Source organism: Myiozetetes cayanensis, unplaced genomic scaffold (assembly GCF_022539395.1).
Source record: "Myiozetetes cayanensis isolate MyiCay16 unplaced genomic scaffold, myiCay2020 scf29, whole genome shotgun sequence".
In the NCBI taxonomy this organism is placed as follows: domain Eukaryota; kingdom Metazoa; phylum Chordata; class Aves; order Passeriformes; family Tyrannidae; genus Myiozetetes; species Myiozetetes cayanensis.
Window position 1 is genome coordinate 77,041 of NW_026087510.1, and position 19,208 is coordinate 96,248.

A 19,208-nucleotide genomic window follows, 5' to 3' on the forward strand; every position below is an offset into this window, starting at 1 on the left:
TCGTTAATACCCTTCATTTAATCCTTCACTGGGGCAGAAATGTCAGGACCGTGCCCGGCTCGGGCCACGTTTGGTGTTGCTGGAGGGTAAAAAGTGACGCCCCCGGTGCCAAGGACAGCAAAGTCCCGTCAGCCACCCTGGCCTGGGGACACAGCAATGCCCGCAGGTGTCGCTGCTGCCGCTGCCGGGGGAATTGCTCAGCTCCGGGAGGAATTCCTGAGCTCCGGGAGCTCCCTCAGACGCTCCCTGGGAAGAGCAGCCCCTGCTCCTCCTGCCCCCAGCCCGGCGGGGACGGGGCCTGGCCCTGCAGCGTCACCACGGCCCCCAGGGACACCTCCTGGGGACAACAGGGACACGGTCAGGGGTCATCCCACACTGGGACACGGTCAGGGCCTGATCCTGTACTGGGAATTCCAGTCAGGGCCTGATCCCGCACTGGGAATTCCGGTCAGTGCCTCCCCCCCTGCCCCGGAGATTCCCTGCACTGGGAAGTCCAGTCAGTTAAAACCAGTTAAAGGCAGTTAAAACCAGTTGAAGGCATTTGGAGCCAGTTAAAACCAGTTAAAACCAGTGAAAGGCTATTATAGTCAGTTAAAGCCAGTTGGAGCCTGTTAAAGTCAGTTAAACCCAGTTCAAGCCAGTTAAACCCAGTTCAAACCAGCTGAGGCAGTTAAACCAGTTCAAGCCAGTCAAAGCCAGTTCAAAGCAGTTCAAGCCAGCCAAAGCCAGCAGGGCAGTGACCCCAGCCCCAGGCAGGTGGCTGCAGCCGGGGGGCACAGCCAGGACAGGCCCTGGGAGTCCCTCCCAGCTCTCCCCCCGTGGCTCCCCCAGCCCGGGTTGGGTCCTGGCCCAACCCCATCACCTCAAATGTCTCGTCCAACCCAGAACAGTCCCCAGATCTTATCTGAGTTGGACATAATTTGGTCCTCACTTGGCCCTGACCCATTCCCTGCCCTCCCCAGGCTGGGAAGCAGCTCCGTGGCCTCATTTACCTGGAAGTCCCGGATGTAGGTGAGGAAGAAGCTGAGGAAGGAGAAGGCCAAGGACCACTCGGAGATGGTGCTGACCATGTGGGGGGTGTATCCCTGTGGAGAGGGAGAGCAGTGGGAGAAGCTGCTCTGGGAGCTGCTGGGACACAACAATGCCTTGGGACATCCCACAGGACATTCCACATCCCGCTGGAGAACAAAATCCCTTAGAGCCCCCAGGAATGAAGAGTGGGAATGGCCAGGAAAACCCCTGGGATGGCACCCCCTGGGAATTTTATACCTGAAGGCTCAATCCAGAGCTGGGCCTGAACAACAGACCCTCAGAGCTGGGAGCTTCAGGCTCTGGGGACAGGAGGGATTGATTTGAGGCCACAGTTGGAGCTCCGACTGTTTTGTGGGAGCAGAACCTCACCGAGGTCTGGCACAGGTTGTCCAGAGAGGTTCTTGTGGACTCTCCATCCCTGGGAGTGCCCAAAGCCAGGTTGGAACAACCGAGGACAGTGGAAGTGTCCCTGCCCATGGAATGAGATGGGATTTGAGGTCCCTTCCCACCCAAACCAATCTGGGGTTCCAGGATTCTGGAGCCCCTCTGCTCTGGAGCCAGGCTGGGAGAGCTGGGAATGTTCCCCTGGAGAAGGGAAGGCTCCAGGGACACCTTGGAGCCCCTGCCAGGGCCTGAAGGGGCTCCAGGAGAGCTGGAGAGGGACTGGGGACAAGGCCTGGAGGGACAGGACACAGGGAATGGCTTCCCACTGCCAGAGGGAGGGAGAGATGGGAGATTGGGAAGGAATTCCTGATTGGGAGGGTGGGGAGGGGCTGGGCTGGAATTCCTAGAGAAGCTGTGGCTGCTCCATCCCTGGGAGTGTCCAAGGCCAGGCTGGAGCCACCTGGGATGGTGGGAGGTGTCCCTGCCCAGGGCAGGGGTGGCACTGGATGAGGTTTGAGGTCCCTTCCCACCCACCCCAGCCCGGCATTCCAGCATTCCGGGGAGCTCCCATCCCACCCAGCCGGCGTTGGGTGTCGCTCCCTGTCCCTCACCCTCTCCTGGGGGTCCCAGTGCAGCTTCTGCACCAGGCCTGGTCCGTAGAGGCCACTGGAGAGCAGCACCGAGGACACGAACACTGCGGGGGTCAAGGAGCAAGGAACGGGCAAGGCCAGGGAGGGGGCTTTGGGCCCAGCTTTGGGCTGGATTTGGGCCCAGCTTTGGGCTGGATTTGGGCCCGGCTTTGGGCCCAGCTTTGGGCTGGATTTGGGCTGGATTTGGGCCTGGCTTTGGGCACAGCTTTGGGCTGGATTTGGGCCCAGCTTTGGGCCAGGCTGAGCTCTCCAGGAGGCTCCCCAGGGTCAGGGGGAGTGTTGGTGCCACGGGCTCTTCCCATCCTGAGCCTGGAGCTGCTCCCAACCATTCCTTGCTGTCCCACCAAAGGGTTCACCTGGCCCTCCCCCCACTGCCCTCGCTCTCTGGGAGCTGCAGCTCCTTTTCCCTCCCTGATCCCAGGGAATCCCTTCATTATCCCTCCCTGATCCCAGGGGAGCCCCTCCTTATCCCTCCCTGAATCCAGCTCACTCCACATTCCCAGCTGGAATCCAGGATCCAGCCTTTCAGCTGGGAGGGTTCAACAAGGTTGGATCCAAAGCCCGTGGAGGCTCCAGGGCCACATTCCAGGGCAGGGATAAAGGAGCTGCAGGAGCTCCAGAGGAACACAGGGAAGGATACAGGGATGCAGGGGTACAGGGATGCAGGGATAGAGGGATAGAGGGATGCAGGGATAGAGGGATCCAGGGATGCAGGGATAAAGGATACAGGGATAGAGGGATGCAGGGTTAAAGGATCCAGGGATAAAGGATGCAGGGATAAAGGATGCAGGGATAGAGGGATGCAGGGATAAAGGATGCAGGGATGCAGGGATAAAGGATGCAGGGATGCAGGGATAAAGGACCCATGGATAAAGGATACTGCTGCAGATGCTGCAGGCGCTCCAGAGCAGCACAGGGATCCAGGGATGCAGGGATAAAGGATGCAGGGATCCAGGGATAAAGGATGCAGGGATGCAGGGATAAAGGATGCAGGGATGCAGGGATAAAGGACCCATGGATAAAGGATACTGCTGCAGATGCTGCAGGCGCTCCAGAGCAGCACGGCCAGGCGTGCCCAGCAGATTCCCTTGCCGTGGAATTGCGGCTGCATGCGGAAGGACAGGATGGTCTGCAGCAGCATGTAAATGGCTCCCACGCCGAAGGTCAGGCAGGCCCCCAGCACGTGGATGTAGTACAGGATGCACTTCTGGGGACAGCAAACGTCCTGCTCTGAGCCCCCAGGAGCCTTTTCCTCGGGGAAACTTTGGAGCTTCCCCCCCACACCGGGGTGTTCTGACATTCCCAGCCAGGCAGACCTAGAATGTGCTTGGGATGTGCCCTGGAATTGGAGCTTCCAGCCCTTGGGAAGCTCTCCCTGAAACTCCAGGTCAGAGCTGGGCCTTAAACACGGGAATTTGTGGGAGCTGTTGGTGTTAATAATGGACACAAACACGGGAATTGGGGCAGGGAATTCCTGCTGGGAATTTCTACCCCAGGAATCCAGGGCAGGTCATGGAAAACAGGAGAGACACAACAGAATTCCAGCAGCCAAAAGGAGATGGGAAAGCACAAGGGTGAGCATTTCTCCACATGACTCTGCTGGAACCAGGACTGTTGTGGAATTCTCTTGGAATGCTCTGAGGGAACAAGGCTGGATAATAACTAAAAAAAAATCCAGTTTTTTAACAGTTTCCTGGTGGGAATTTGACCCAAAATCCCCCCAGTTTGCTCTCAAAGGAAATAAGGAGGAACTAAAATATAATATATTTTTTTAGCATTTTCTTGGTGGGAATGGACCAAAAAGCCCCAGTTTGCTCCCAAAGCAAATAAGGAATAACTAATAAAAAAAAAAATCCATTTTTTTAACAGTTTCCTGGTGGGAATTTGCCCCCAACCCCCCCAGTTTTCCATGACAAATCTCCCAGGGATCTCAGAGCAAAGGCCAAACCTGGAAGTTGGCGATGATGCAGAGGCCAAAGCAGCTGACCCAGCCCAGGGCGAGGCCGATCCTGTTGAGCCGGAGCATCCTGGAATTCTCTGGGATCAGGGCACTCACCTGCTTGTATCGCACGTACATGGTGGCCACCCCTGCAGGGACAACGGGCACATTCCCAGGGGAATTCCCACTGGGAAGGTGCTGAGTGACACAGAGAATGCCTTAAAATACAGGGATTTTTTCCTGGGTTGCAGGAACGGGGAAGGTGAGGGGCTGGAAGTGCAAACTGGAAGGACACAGCAGCAAATAATTCAAATATAGGGATTTTCCTGATATTTTCTGTATTTAACCCCCCCCAGGTTGTTTTTTCCCTCCTTCCAGAAAAATGATTGCCTGGACTTGGCATTTTGATTGCTTTTATTCCTCTTGTTGTGTTTTTTAATGCCTTTTCTGCCCTTCTGGAAGCTGCAATTCCCATGCTGGTTCCTGGATAATCCTCCTGGATTTCCTCTCCAGGGAGATTTATTGCCCAGTGTTGGATTTTAAACTGAGATTTCGGGGCCCATCAACGACCTGAGGGGGAAGTCAAATCGTTTGAAGCTTTTCCCACTCACCCAGGAAGGTGGAAATGTTCAACATGATTCCAAACAGGCACCTTTCGGGTGGAATCGTCCCTGTGTCGCTGGAAAAGACAAATTCCAGGGCTGGGGAATTCCAGTCCAGCCCCTCCCAGCCAACAATTCCTTCCCAATCTCCCATCTGTCCCTGCCCTCTGGCAGTGGGAAGCCATTCCCTGTGTTCTGTCCCTCTCCAGCTCTCCTGGAGCCCCTTCAGGCCCTGGCAGGGGCTCCAAGGTGTCCCTGGAGCCTTCCCTTCTCCAGGGGAACATTCCCAGCCCTCCCTGGGGCTCCAGAATCCTGGAATCCCAGGCTGGTTTGTGTTGGAGGGACCTTAAATCCCATCCCATCCCATCCCATCCCATCCCATCCCATCCCATCCCATCCCATCCCATCCCATCCCATCCCATCCCATCCCATCCCACCCCACCCCATCCCATCCCATCCCATCCCATCCCATCCCATCCATCCCATCCCATCCCATCCCATCCCATCCCCTCCCATCCCATTTATCCCATTTATCCCATCCCATCCCATCCCACCCCTGCCCTGGGCAGGGACACCTCCCTCTACCCCAGGTTGCTCCAACCTGGCCTTGGGCACTTCCAGGCATTCCAGCTTCTCTGGGAATTCCCTCCCAGCCCCTCCCCACCCTCCCAGGGAAGAATTCCTTCCCAGTACCCCCCAGCCCCTCCCAGTCCCGCCTGTCCAGCAGCCCCCGAGCGGAGCCGTGGGCAGGGAGTGCTCGGAGTCGGGATCTGTGGGAATTGCCGGGATGGGGGCACCACTGACCTGATGTAGGGCACCAGGGGGTCCACGTGGTGCAGGACGGTGGCAGTGACGTAGGAGAGCAGGAAGGAGGCTGCTGACCACACCACCAGGGCCACGGGCAGGAGGGACAGGCCCTGCTGGAACCACCACATGGCCGGGCGGGGGATGGACACACCGGGCTGGAGACAGCGGGGACAGCAGGGACAGGGTCAGTGAGGGGATGGGATGGACACACCGGGCTGGGGACAGCGGGGACAGCGGGGACAGGGTCAGTGAGGGGATGGGATGGACACACCGGGCTGGGGACAGCGGGGACAGCGGGGACAGGGTTAGTGAGGGGATGGGATGGACACTGCACTGGGGACAGCGGGGACAGCAGGGACAGCAGGGACAGGGTCAGTGAGGGGATGGGATGGACACACCGGGCTGGGGGATAGCAGGGACAGCGGTCAGTGTAGGGGAGGGGGGTTCAGAGGGGAGGGGGCTCAAAGGTGGGGAGGGGGCTCAAAGGGTGGGGGAGGGTCCTCAAGGGGTTGTTGAGGGTTCTTGAAGGGTTGGTGACAGCCTTGAAGGGTTAGTGAGGGTTCTCAAGGGGTTGGTGAGGGTTCTGCAAGGGTTGAGTAAGAGTTCTTGAAGGGTGGGTGAGGGTTCTTGAAGGGTTGGTGAGAGTCCCCAGGGGGTTGGGTGGGGTTCTTGAAGGGTGGGTGAGGGTTCTTAAGGGATTGGTGAGGGTTCCCAAGGGGTTGGTGAGGGTTCTTGAAGGGTTAGTGACAGTTCTTGAAGGGTTGGTGAGGGTTCTTGAAGGCTTGGTGAGGGTTTTCAAGGGGTTGGTGACAGTTCTTGGGGTTCTTGAAGGCTTGGTGAGGGTTCTCAAGGGGTTGGTGAGGGTTCTTGAAGGGTTGGTGACAGTTCTTGAAGGGTTAGTGAGAGTCCCCAGAGGGTTGGGGGCTGGTTCTTGAAGGGTTAGTGAGGGTTCTTGAAGGGTTAGTGAAGGTTCTCAATGGGTTAGTGAGAGTCCCCAGGGGGTTGGTGAGGGTTCTTGAAGGGTGGGTGAGGGTTCTCAAGGGTTGGTGACAGTTCTTGAAAGGGTTAGTGAGATTTTTTCAAAGGTTTACTGAGATTTTTCAAAGGCTTACTGAGATTCTCAAATGTTTACTGACAGTTCTCAAAGGTTTACTGAGATTCTCCAGGGTTTGTGAAGAGTTCTCAAACATTTACTGAGAGTTTTCAAGAGTCTACTGAGGGATCCCAAAGGTTTACTGAGAGTTTTCAAGGGTTTACTGGGAGTTCCTAAGGGTTTAATGAGATTTTCCGGAGGTTTTCTGAGAGTTCTCGAACCTTTATTGAGATTTCTCAAAGGTTTACTGAGATCCTCGAGGGTTTGCTGAGAGTTCTCAAAGGTTTAATAGGATTTCTCAGAGGTTTACTGAGAGTTTTCAAGGGTTTACTGAGATTTTTCAAAGGTTTACTCAGAGTTCCCAAAGATTTACCGACAGTTCTCAAAGTTTAATAAAAATTCTCAGGGGTTTTCTGAGGTTCTCCAAGTTTTATTAAGATTTCTCAAAGGTTTTCTGAGAGTTCTCAAAGGTTTATTCAGAGTTCTTAAAAGGTTTATGAGACTTATCAAACCTTTACTGTGATTTCTCAAAGGTTTAATGGGATTTCTCAAGGGGGTTTTACTGAAAGTTCCCAAAGCTTTACTGAGATTCTTGAAGGGTTTCCAGGATTTCCCAGGAATTTCCTGAGATTTCTCAGGGTTCTCCTAAGATTTCTTGAGGTTTTCCTGAGATTTCTTGAGGTTTTCCTGAGATTTCCCAGGAGTTTCCTGAGATTTCCCAGGAATATGCTGAGATTTCTCAGGTTTCTCCTGAGATTTCTCAGGAGTTTCCTGAAATTTCTTAGGTTTTTCCTAAGATTTCTTGAGGTTTTCCTGAGATTTCCCAGGAGTTCCCTGGGATTTCCCAGGAATTTCCTGAAATTTCCCAGGGGTTTCCTCAGATTTCTCAGGCTTTTCCTCGGATTTCTTGAGGTTTTCCTGAGATTTCTCCAGGATTTCCTGAGATTTCTTCAGGATTTGCTGAGATTTCTCAGGGTTTTGCTCAGATTTCCCAGGGGTTTCTTAAGGTTTCCTGAGGTTTTCCTGAGATTTCTCAGAGGTCTCCTAAGATTTCCCAGGAGTTTCCTGAGATTTCCCAGGAGTTTCCTCAGATTTCTCAGGGTTTTTCTCAGATTTCTTGAGGTTTTCCTGAGGTTTCTCAGGGTTTCCTGAGATTTACCAGGAGTTTCCTGAGATTTCTCAGGGGTTTCCTGAGATTTCTTGAGGTTTTCCTGGGATTTCTCCGGGTTTTCCAGGATTTCTCCGGGGTTTTGCCCTCCCTGCCCAGCAGTCTGAGCTGTCCCTCAGCCTCCCCTGCAAGCCCCAAGTGAACATTTGTGTTCAGAGCCCAGAAACCACAACAAACAATCCCAGTGACACCGGGGATGGTCACTGTGAACCCCTGCAGCATCATCATTCACCTGCAGCATCATCATTCACCTGCAGCATCATCATTCACCTGCAGTGCCATCTGCACACATGGCAGGGGTCACCTTGAATAAATGAGCCTATTTTCCTCTTGTCCTGGGCTGTGACAGCCCCAGGGAGGTGACAGAGCACGTGTGACACTGGCACTGACGGGGGATCCATCAGCAGCTCGCAGGGAACCTCTGACAAATCTCACCAACCCTTCAAAACTCTCAATAAACCCTCGGGCAGACATGGAGGAAATGACCTAAAACTCCTTCAATCCCTGTTACAGAATCCTGGGATGGGTTGGCTTGGAGGGACCTTAAATCCCATCCCATCCCATCCCATCCCATCCCATCCCATCCCATCCCATCCCATCCCATCCCATCCCATCCCATCCCATCCCACCCCTGCCCTGGGCAGGGACCCCTCCCACCATCCCAGGCTGCTCCAGCCTGCCCTTGGACACTCCCAGGGATCCAGGGACACCACAGCTTCTCTGGGAATTCCAGCCCAGCCCCTCCACACCCTCCCAGCCAGCAATTCCTGCCCAATCTCCCATCTCTCCCTGCCCTCTGGCAGTGGGAAGCCATTCCCTGTGTCCTGTCCCTCCAGGCCTTGTCCCCAGTCCCTCTCCAGCTCTCCTGGAGCCCCTTCAGGCCCTGGCAGGGGCTCCAAGGTGTCCCTGGAGCCTTCCCCTCTCTGGGGGAACATTCCCAGCTCTCCCAGCCTGGCTCCAGAATCCTGGAATCCCAGGCTGGTTTGGGTGGGCAGGCACCTCAAATCCCATCTCATTCCATGGGCAGGGACACCCCCTCTATCCCAGGCTGCTCCTGCTCGTTCCTCCCCCACCTCTCAGCAGCACACAAAGGTTGCCCTCTGGTGTTCCCTCCAAGGCAGTAAAATAGCAATGGATTCAACTTCCCAACCCACCTTTGGGAATAAATTGGGAACTTGGGAAGAGCAATGCAGGTCTGACCCATTTGGTGACACCTCTTACACTGCTGGGTGTGTCATTCCCACCTGCACTCTGGTGCCCAGATGGCACCGTTCCTGTCACACTGAATGTCCCCAGTGCCTTCGAGTTATTCCTGAGCCCTGAGATCCCAAACCCACCATCTCCCATGTCCCTGAGGACATTCCAACCCCCCATCTCCCACGACCCTGAGGACATTCCAACCCCCCATCTCCCACAACCCTGAGGACATTCCAACCCCCCATCTCCCACCCACCTGAGGACGAGGACACCTGAGGAAAGGCCCCTCAAGGGGAGCCCGAGGTCATCTCTGTGCCGAAGCTCCTCCTTCTCGCTTCATTTTCCCGACTCTCTGGGACATAAAGGAAAATGATGCAGGTGTGAGGCATTTTTATAGCTCTTACTCACCTGATTTGTTCTTCTGAGCACCTCCCATCAGTCACTGCTGGCACTGCAGGGTTGGACTGGCACAGGGTGTTTGTCCCGTGGCCCAGGTGGTGTAAGGAGTGAAGCTTTGGGGTGGTGGAAACAAAAACATTTTGATTTACAGGAGTTGCCTGCATCAAGATTTAACTGGGAGTGAGGAGCTTCCCAGGAAAACCAGGTGAGTGCAGCTGTTTGGATGGCTCAGGAGCAGTGCCTGGGATGGCAGGAGCAGCCCCCCTGGGAATGGGCACCCCACGGTGCTGCTGGTGCCACGGGGCAGGATTGGGTTAGGGGTCACTCCACATTCCCAGGGGACACTTCCACGGGTTCTCTGAACACTTCCAGGGATGGGGACTCCACCCCTGCCCTGGGCAGCTGTGCCAGGGCTGGGTAGCCCTTTCCAGGGAGAAATTATCCCAAAATCGGACCTGAACCTCCCTTGGTGCCACCTGAAGCCATTTCCTCTCATCCTGTCCCTGTTTTCAGCAGGGAGAAGGAAAACACCTCAAGCCCCTCGTTTTGTCACAAGCCCCTTTGCCAACAGATTCTGTAACAACAGTCACCAGCCTTGATTTTCTACATAACTGGGACCTTCCCAAACATTTATCCTGCTCTCCAGGCACTCTGGTGTCCCAAGGGGTTGTTAAGCTCCAGGCTGGGTATCACAGACCATTCCCATCATCAAGACCGAGTGAAGGAAGTGTTTGGAAAGCCAAGGAATTTGAAGCCTCTCCGAGGTGTTTCCCCCAGTCCAGGAGCAGCCACATCCTGGGATGGGAACTCCAGATGGAGATGGAAGGTGAGGGAGGCCTTTTAAGGGCAGGAGGTTCCCGTTACCTGGGAGGATGGGGCTGGAAGGATGGCTGAATTACGTGGGAAAAGGGAAATTCCTGAACTGTCCCCGTGCCTCTCCCCTGCTCCCTCAGGGACAGGGAGGGATAAAGATCCACTAAAGGACAATCCCTGCTCTGTCCAGCCACTGCTCCAGCAGCAGGGCAGAGGGAAGGGCAGAGCAGGGTGTCAGAGCTCTCCTGAGCCAGCACAGAGTCCCTGCCAGGTCACCCTGATAAGCAGTGAGTGAAGGTCACTGGTCCCCAAACACAGCAGGAATGTCACCTCTGCTGTCCCCACCACAGGGCAGTGACGGGGGCTCATTCTGAGCTGCCACGAAATCTTTGGGATATGGGGGGGAGCAGCTTCCAGGGGGTCTCCACACCCCTGTACCCAGCCTGGAGCCAGCCCAGGCAGTGCCAGGCACAGGACACGGTGACACAGGGGTGTCCCCAGGCCCTCTGGGGCTCTGGCACTGCTGGGAGCTCCGGGCCAGGGATGAGCCCATGGGAACTGCCAGTGCCACCCCCCAGAGCAGCTGCAAACACCTCCAGGGCACAGCTGGGAATGGGGGCACTGCAAGGGGGGACAAGGGACAGGAAAGGGGGAAAGGACAGGGGGAGAAGGTAGAGAGGCTCAGGTGGGTCCCCAGGGCACAGAGGGGACTGGGAGCAATGGGGGGGCTGTGGTGGGGGGGCACTGGGGCAGCAATGGGGGGCACTGGGGCTGAAAAGGGGACATCCCTCTGATAAAAGGGATTTGTCAGGGGAGGGAGGGGGGACACTTGAGGTTCCTGGGGGTCCCGAGGGTCTCTGGGGATGGGGGCTGCAGGGAGGGGGCACAGAAGAGGAGCAGGGGGAGTGACACTGAAGGGGCCGGGGACACCAGCGGTCACTGAGGGGGTGACAGGGAGGGTGGGGGGGCTGAGGGGGTGACAGGAGGTGACAGGGATGGGGTTTGAGGGGTGACAGGGGGGTCACTGAGGGGCTGACAGGAGGTGACAAGGATGGGGTTTGAGGGGTGACAGGGGGGTCACTGAGGGGGTGACAGGAAGGCCATGGGGTCTCTGAGGGGTTGACAGGGCTGCCAGGGAGTACCTGGGGAGGTGCCAGGGGGTCCCTGAGGGGGTTTCATGGGGTCCCTGAGGGTTGTCAGGGGGTCCCTGAGGGGTTCATAGGGGGTCCCTGAGAGGGTGTCAGGGGGTCCCTGAGGGGTTCATAGGGGCTCCCTAAGGGGTTCATAGGGGGTCCCTGAGGGGTTTGTCATGGAGTCCCTGAGGGGGTGTCAGGGTATTCCTGAGGGGTCCCACGGAGGTGGGGGAGTCCCTGTGGGGTGCCGTGGAAGCGGTGCCCGGGCCCGAGGGGTCCCCGTGCCCCCCCAGCCCCTTCAGCCCAAACCCTTCACCCCAGCCCCTTCACCTCAGCCGCTCCCGCGCCGCGCCCGCCCCGGCCCCGCCTCCGGCCCCGCCGCCCAGGCTTTTCCGGCCGTCGCAAAACGGGGCGTAAAAAGCAAGCGCCGCCCGGTGCGGGGACACGGAGGTAACGGGGGGCACAGGGAGGGGCTGCGGCCGGGCCGGGACCCCCGGACACCCCCCCCGGGACCGCCCCGGCCCCGGGCCGAGCTCTGAGAGAGGGCCCAGTGAGGGGGGCCGGGGCTGTGCCCGCGCTGGGCCGGGGCTGTGGGCCGGGGCTGTGCCGGGACCCCCCGGGATCTCTCGGGACCCCCAGGACCCTCCGGCCCCGCCCGGGACTCTGAGGGCGCGGGGGGAGCCCTGACGGGGAGTGGCCGGGGCTGTGCCCGCGCTGGGCCGGGGCTCTTGTCCGGGGCTGTGCCGGGACCCCCCAGTGCCCCCGGGAGCCCTCGGGACCCCCCAGGAGCCTCCGGGACCCCCCGGCCCCGCCCGGGGCTCTGAGGGCGCGGGGGGAGCCCTGAGGGGGCCGGGCCTGTGGCCGCGCTGGGCCGGGCTCGGTGGGGGCGCAGCGCTGAGGGGACCCCTTCGCGCCCCTTCCCTCCCCTTCTGTCCCCTTCCCTGCCCTCCCCTCTGCCTGCCCTGCCCTGTGGCGGCCCCGGCCGGGGTTTGTTGTGCAGGGCGAGGTTCCCCCGGGTTGTTTTCCCCTCAGAACCCCCCGAGTTTTGTGCGCGGGGGGCTGGTGTTTTGTGCCCGGGCCCCACCGGGCCCCCCGCGCCGGCCGAGTTTGGTCTCTCCGGGTGATTAAAGAGGGGCAGTTTTGCTCCTTGCCGAGCTTATCCCCAGCCCAGGCCTTGCTTTCTCCTCTCCCCTCCCACTGAGGTGGCTTTTCACTGCTGGAATTTGCCTTGAGGAGGGTGTGGAGAGGCAGTGACAGCTCCTGTTCTTAGACAAGTGCTGACCTTTGATTTCCACAGCTTGTTTTCCCTACCTGCCTGTGGATTTAGAGCTGTCTGCCCTCTTCCTACACTTCCACCAGGTTTTCTTCTTTTCTTCTCCCCCTTATTGTCTCCTATAGATAAACAACAAACTCTTATTTTTAGTTTCCTTTCTCTACTCTTCTTCCTATGGAGAGTTACATGTTTTGTTCAAGGGAGATGGGACATTGTGAGGGTTCTTGTTTGTGCTGGAAAAGCTCTTCCTGAGCCTGTACTTCCTTTTCTTTTCTTAAAAAAAAAAAAAAAAAAAAAAAAAGGATGGAAAAAAGATCTGGATAAGAGAAATGTGTGAAACGTTTTTGACCCACTAAAGCTCTCCAGCTCCTGCTTGTTTCTTGAAAGCTGGACAAGACACTGAGCTCTCACCTCAACTGGGTTCAATCTGGAGAGGAGAAAAGCCCCAGGAAAACAGAAATAAGGAACATAAACCTGGAAAAAAAAAAAAAAAAAGCTCATCACTGTTTTTAGGTGGCTGTTCAGCATCACCAAGGAGACAGAGCTGCTCCAAGCCAGTTTAACTTCAGACTTGGCGGGGTTTGGATAAATTTGGGTAAACTTGGAGCCATCAGTTGATAACCTGAGTGGTGTGAGAGGTGTGAGGGACTGGCAGTGACACAAATCACTGCTCTGGGGTGTTCCTGGAAGTGCTAAATCACATTTGAAGTGCTCAGGGGGCCCTGGGGACTCACCAAGGTGCACCCAGAGACACGAGGGTGCTGCTGCACTGTGGTCTCCAGCATTTCTCCTGTGAGTTATTGCACTCTCTGGTTTAGTCCAAGCTTTCTTAATGGAAAGCTGGTGATAGTAGAAATTATACCTGTATTTATATGTATAAATACAAATTTTGGCTGGTGGCTGCAGGGTATTTGCCCCAGAAGGCAGTGAGGAGAGTAAAGGTGCAGCTTAGCATCATTTTACAGCTGATTTTGTACACTCATTTCTCACATTTCCCTCAGCACCTCTCCAAAAAACTTTGCTTTTTAAGGGAGTCGCCCTGGTTTGCTGGGGGCTCCTCAACTTGTTGAGCTCCTGCCAACTTGAGATACCCTCAAACCTCGTTTGGGTGCTCGAGTGTCACACCCAGAACGTGCTGAGGTGGGAGGCACCTCCAAGGCTCAGGGGGTCCAGCTCTCAGCCCTGCCCATCCCCAAAACTCACCCCGTGGGCCTGGGATGATCCTGTTGAGCTCCATCACCCCCCCCAAGCTGTGCCTTTTCTCCAGGCGGTCTCTGCCACCCCTCTCTCCCTCTTGCAGGATTTATGGTTGTCCAGCCCGGCTCCTTGCTGCCCGAGCACACCCGCTAGGCCATGAGCGGGCACCGGGGCGCCAAGCGGCGCTGTGGGGAGGCCCCGCCGGAGGCCCCGTGGGGCTGCGGGCACGGCCCCGGCGGGGGCTGCGTGCTCAGCAAGCTGGTGCAGCTGCCCACGCCCCCCCTGAGCAAGCACCAGCTCAAACGGCTGGAGGAGCACAAGTACCAGAGCGCCGGCCGCTCCCTGCTCGAGCCCCTCATGCAGGGCTACTGGGAATGGCTGGTGGGCAGGGTGCCCGCCTGGATCGCCCCCAACCTCATCACCATCGTCGGGCTGTTCATCAACATCTCCACGACCCTGCTCCTGGTGTGCTACTGCCCCACAGCCACGGAGCAGGTCAGCTGGGCACCTCTGGAGCAATTGGGGGGGTGGTGGCACCTCCTGGCAGTGGCCACTGGGTCTGGGTTGGGTTTGGGTTGGGGTTGGGTTGGGGTTGGTGGCACCTCCTGGCATGTGGCACTGGGTTTGGGTGGGTTCCTGCTCTCCTGGCACTGATTTTGGGTGGGTTGCTGCTGTCCTGGCATTGGGTTTGGGTGGGTTCCTGCTGTCCTGGCACTGTTTGGTTGAGTTCCTGCTCTCCTGGCCCTGGGTTTGGTTGAGTTCCTGCTCTCCTGGCCCTGGGTTTGGTTGAGTTCCTGCTCTCCTGGCCCTGAGTTTGGTTGGGTTCCTGCTCTCCTGGCCCTGGGTTTGGGTGGGTTGCTGCTCTTCTGGCCCTGGGTTTGGGTGGGTTCCCGCTCTCTTGCTGGGCCAGCCCACAGTTTTTGTACTTTTATCCTGTTCTCTGTAAATCTTGGTGCCCCTCTGGGGTGGGTTTTGGGGTGGCACAGCAGCTCCTCAGGCCACAGCTGTGTGAGCAGGGTCTGACAGAACCAGCTGTCAGAGGATTAAAAATCCAGGTTTCTGTTCTACCCCTCATTCCACCGAGGCAGATTGACTGGAATGCTCTGTCCTGGGACTGAAATCTCTCCCATAAGACACTTTGCTCCAAGGTTTTCCTGGTTTAGGGTCTCACTTTGATCCTGCACCAAAGGTCTGAGTGCTTTTGGCTCCCTCTGAAGCTCACAGGGCCCTGATAATCCCAGATTTCTGGGGATGGGGTTTGGGGGGTGTGTTTGGGGTGGGACAGCAGCTCCTCAAGCCAACATACCCCTGTGGAGCAGGGTCTGACAGGAACTGGAGGAAGAGGATTAGAAATCCAGATTCTACTTTGATAGTGCAGATTCTCTTGAGAAACTTGTGTTCCTGCTCCAGAATGTCAGCCTTTGGAGCACTTCTCAGTGTGTGTTGGAGGAAGAAAATGAAAGATCCAGATTTCTCTTGTACCCCTCGTTCCACCAGGGCAGATTGACTGCATCTGTTCTGTCCTGATACCCAAATCTTTCAAACCTTTCACAGCTGGAAACTGAAACCTGCCCTCAGTTTGTGGGATTTGGAAACAATTCTACAGCAGCCCCACACAAGAGTCTGACAGTGTTATTTACAGTTTATCATTAGTGATTTGTGGGTACCCAGATGCTGCTAAACCAGTACAAAAATGGGCCTCTTGTCTAGAGCAGCTTTTATCAGCAGGAACTGCTTTGATAGCACAGACTCATGAGAAATTTGTGTTTCTGCTCCAAACTTTCAGAGTTTGGAGCAGTTTTCAGTGTGTGTTGGAGGAAGAAAATTAAAAATGCAGCTTTCAGTTCTACCTTTCACTGCTCTAAGGCAGATTGAGTGGAACTGTTCTGTCCTGGGACTGAAATCTTCCCACTAAGCCCTGGCTCTGAGCTCAGCTCGGGCTCTGGTGCAGGTGGGGTACACAGGGTTGTGTTCCTGGGCTGTGTCCCTGCTGGGAGAGGCTGGATCAAAGTCAGGAGGTTTATTCTTTGTTCTGAAGGCACCAAGAGCTCCTGACCTGCCCTCAGGGCCCCAGGAATCTTCAGGAGCCATTTCCAAGTTCCTCCTTTCAAAGGCTTTTCTCTTGCACTTGAAAACTCCCATTTTCGTGCACTGGGAAGATTTGTTTTTTTTTTTTTTTCCACATGAACATGGAATCTTCAAAGCTGCAGTGGGAAAGGGGGTGTGTTACACACCAAAAAGCTGGGAATGCCTCAGATTTCCAGCTTTATCTGCACTCTGCTGTCCCAGTGTCCCGGCTGAGGTCAGGGATGGAGCAGCACAGTTTGTTCCCAGCCAGGCTCCAAACCCCACATAGGATGGCACATCCCTGCTCCCTGGGTGACAGGGCTGTTTGCCTGTCCTGGAAATCTGTTGAAATAGATAATTTCACAACAACTGGTGGAATTTGGCAGGTGGAGGGTAAACAGTTCGAGCAGGGAGCACTCGGAGCAGCTCCTTGTCCAGGCTCTGTGGGGTGGGGTGGCTCTACCTAGGGGTTTGTTCCAGGGTTATTTGGGGGCTCAGACTCTGAAGTGTGCTTTGACAGAGAGACTTCAGCTGTCTCAGGACATTTGGGGCACTGACCCAGAGCAGAAGTGAATAAATGTAGGGGTTTGGGTGTTTTTTTGGTTGGTGATTGAACTCCGGAAGCACAAAAGAAGCTGCTCTCAGAGCCGCAGAAATTGGAGTGAGGGAGTGAGGGCTGTGAGAGTGAGCTTTGAGAGTGAGCTGTATCAGAATGAGCTGTATCAGAGCTGTATCACACTGAGCTGTGTCACAGGGAGCTGTGTCGAAGCAGTGCTGGGTGTCCAGCACTTGGGGAGCAGCTCTGGGTGAGGTGAGTGAGATCTGCCTCTGCCCTGGGTGCAGAATCCCTGGGTGCAGAGTCCGTGGGTGCTGAGGCAGCTCTTGGCCTGATCCAGTTTGCCACATGGCCCAGCAGGTGCCTTTGAAGTGTCAGGGATGTGCCTGGGGAAGAAAACGAGGCTTTGAAACTCCACCAACACTCGCTTGGTTTTGGTTTTTTTTCCCCTCCTCCCCCAAAGCACTTTTGCTTTCAGATGTAAATTTTCTCTTCCTTGTAGCTCAGCCTTAGTTTTGCTTTTCTTTCCCCTTGGTTTCCTCCGAGAGTGACTTGTCTCTTCCTGCTGGTGAAAGGTGTAGCCAGGGGAGCTGAGCTGGAGAGAAAAGGAGATGCAAATCCTTCCTGCTGAGCTGGGAGGACCCAACTGGCAAAGTGCTGAGTGATGAATTGTTTTTCTTTTTAAAAAAAAAAAAAAAAGGAAAAAAGCTCTGAGTAAGAGAGGGAGCTGTGAAATCTTCCCCCAGATATAAATAACCTCTCCGTGGAAACACCTACACTGCTAATGAAAGTAGAGAGAGGAGCCAGTAGAGGGAATTTTTTTTTTTTCTAGGGGGGGATTGTAGGGAAAAATTCCATCACCCTGCAGGTAATTAAACGTGGGGTATAAAACCTGGAAATGAGGAATAAAAATAACACCATGGGCTGGAATTCCGTGGCATCAAAACCTTGGGAAATGTGGTTTTCTCTCCCCCCTTGTGCTGCTCGTACAAAGTGCTGAGAGCAGAGCAGCCTCTGGGGCAGAGTGAAGGGTTTGGGGCACTCAGGAGCAGTGGGAGCTGCACAGGGGAGTGAGTGGAAGTTGATGTGAGTCACGGCTGTGTCAGCCTCACTGAGCTGGACTCGGGGCTTTGGGAGGGGCAGCTTGGGGTGGTTGCACTGCCCTGCACTTTATTGGTGTGCTCTGGAAGGCACAGCTGCTCCTAAAGGCCCGTGTGTGTCGGGTGGGAAGGCTGCAGAGCAGGCAGTCATTGCTGATTGATGGCAGTGGCAGCTGAGCCAGAGGGGTGGCAGCTCTGGCGTTTATGGGCTCTGCTCCAAAAGCACAAAAACCCCTTCAGATGGAGTGTTTTGGCTCTGTGTGAAGATCAATCTGCTCCCCAGGAGGGGCTGCTCAGGGCCTTCAGGTGCCTCTCCTTGGCGGGGCTGGAGCTGGAGGCCACCAGAGGTGTCATCAGAGCTGGCAGCGTGGGCGGTGACACCGCTGGGATGTCCCTGGGTGGGGGAGCTCAGGGCTGGGGGCCTGAAAGCTGCTGGGTGTCCAAATCCCTGCTCACACTCTGCACATGTGGGGCTGTGTTTTACTGCAGCTGCCTCCAGCACGAGGCTGGAGCTGATCCAGGCTGGAATTCTGGCCCTGCTCTATTTACATTCCACATGCCCCAGCCCTGCTTGTCCTCACGGGGCTCTGGTGACGTGGAAGTGCCAGGGGAAAGTGCTGTGTCAGCCTGTGGGACTGGGCAGCTGCAGGGCTGCTCCTGGAGAGCTCCAAAAATCACCTTTGCTGTCCTTTCCTTTCCCTCTCAGGCACCTCCCTGGGCATACATTGCTTGTGCTTGTGGCCTTTTCATCTACCAGTCCCTGGATGCCATAGATGGGAAACAAGCCAGAAGGACAAACAGCAGCACTCCCCTGGGAGAGCTCTTTGACCATGGCTGTGACTCTCTGTCCACAGGTATTGCTGTTATTTTAAATTGAACTCGGAGGCTTCAGTGACTCTTATTTCAGGGATTAAATCTGCAATGCCAAAAAAAAAAAAAAAAAAAAAGGCTTTTTTTTTTACTGAATACAGGAGTGAAAGGCTCATTTTTCAACTCAGAAAGTCACCTTTCTTTGCACCCTGGAGCAGCTGAACTGTCTCCTCTGGTGTTACACTGAAAGCAAAATGAAGCATGTGGCTGGTTCAGCCTGAGCCAGCACTTTTCTGGGGTGGTTCAGCAGAGTCTTGGCTCTGAAACACTGTCTGTGAGGAGCTGCCAGAACTCTCTGGGGTGTTATTTTAGGGTGACTCTCTAGGCAGGGTCGAAGCCCAAGCTCTGGGACTCTGCAAGTCTTGAGTTTAAGATTAAAAGATTAGAATTAAAATTAAGATTAAAATCAAGCAGATCGGTTCCTGGGGAGGTGGAGGGCACCGAGCCAGCCTGAACTTTAACCCCATTGCAAAAAAATCCTCGAATATCCTGAGTTGGAAAGGTTCCCCAGGGATCACAGAGTCCAGCTCCTCGTCAGGTGGTTTGGGCTCCTGAAATCCTAAAGCTTTAAAATTTTAGGAATTCTTTATCAAAGTCGTGTGTGAAAATGTGGAGGGGAAAGCACAGATCCATTTGGAATCCTGAATGACAGACCTGGGATTTCATAAATCAGGAAATGGGGGGGAAAAGTGTCCAGCAAATCTTGGATACAGGAGAAAACCCCAGGCTGGCCCAAACCACTCGAGTCCCTCCATGGGACCATTTAGTGGAATAAAACCGTAGGAGACCAAGGAACCCTCAGTACTGCAGACTTGTAATTACTGCTAGGCATTGAAATACACATTTTGAGTTTTAATTGTTTAAAATTGAGGTATTTTGTGCACACCCCTCCCCCCCAAGGACAACACCCCCAAGCCCTGTTTGTAGC

The 19,208-nt window shown here is 55.5% G+C and overlaps 3 protein-coding genes across 37 annotated transcripts in view; 2 read left to right on the forward strand and 1 right to left on the reverse strand.

The window, feature by feature from the left end:
- Positions 1–8,300, forward strand: part of TIMM17A (translocase of inner mitochondrial membrane 17A) — a 59,276-nt gene extending 50,976 nt beyond the window's left edge. The window contains exon 7 of one of the 31 annotated variants that reach the window (XM_050323212.1): positions 8,281–8,300. The gene's annotated coding sequence lies outside the window, so the exon portion shown is untranslated. The other 30 variants (XM_050323210.1, XM_050323209.1, XM_050323208.1 and 27 more) reach the window with 30 other exon arrangements.
- Positions 1–11,606, reverse strand: DRAM2 (DNA damage regulated autophagy modulator 2). Of its 4 annotated transcripts, none has more exons than XM_050323172.1 (9): positions 11,548–11,606; positions 9,129–9,224; positions 5,412–5,569; positions 4,617–4,684; positions 4,015–4,154; positions 3,096–3,273; positions 2,028–2,110; positions 993–1,085; positions 1–337 (listed from the first exon to the last, which is right to left on the reverse strand). In XM_050323172.1, the coding sequence occupies exons 3-9, from the start codon at positions 5,540–5,542 to the stop codon at positions 236–238; spliced, it is 795 nt and encodes a 264-aa protein (XP_050179129.1). In that variant the 5' UTR covers positions 5,543–5,569; positions 9,129–9,224; positions 11,548–11,606; the 3' UTR covers positions 1–235. The 4 variants fall into 4 exon arrangements, with proteins under 4 accessions (XP_050179129.1, XP_050179126.1, XP_050179128.1 ...); XM_050323169.1 differs by having other exon boundaries at positions 993–1,125; XM_050323171.1 differs by lacking the exon at positions 11,548–11,606 and adding an exon at positions 8,830–8,926 and having other exon boundaries at positions 993–1,125.
- The window catches only part of CEPT1 (choline/ethanolamine phosphotransferase 1), a 24,752-nt gene continuing 17,136 nt past the window's right edge, over positions 11,593–19,208 (forward strand). For both annotated transcript variants that reach the window (XM_050323166.1, XM_050323165.1), the window contains exons 1-3: positions 11,593–11,667; positions 13,791–14,182; positions 18,117–18,264. In XM_050323166.1, coding sequence (XP_050179123.1) covers positions 13,844–14,182; positions 18,117–18,264 — 487 coding nt within the window. In that variant the 5' untranslated portion in view covers positions 11,593–11,667; positions 13,791–13,843. The remainder of the gene's footprint in view (positions 11,668–13,790; positions 14,183–18,116; positions 18,265–19,208) is intronic.

Excerpts from the sequence above, each read along its gene's own strand:
- DRAM2 (XM_050323169.1), bottom strand. The coding sequence starts at position 5,542 with ATGTGGTGGTTCCAGCAGGGCCTGTCCCTCCTGCCCGTGGCCCTGGTG. Across the intron at positions 4,685-5,411 it reads CCCCTGGTGCCCTACATCAG|CGACACAGGGACGATTCCAC; the intron begins GTCAGTGGTGCC and ends TGTCTTTTCCAG. Across the intron at positions 2,111-3,095 it reads CGCCTGCAGCATCTGCAGCA|TGTTCGTGTCCTCGGTGCTG; the intron begins GTATCCTTTATC and ends TGACCCCCGCAG.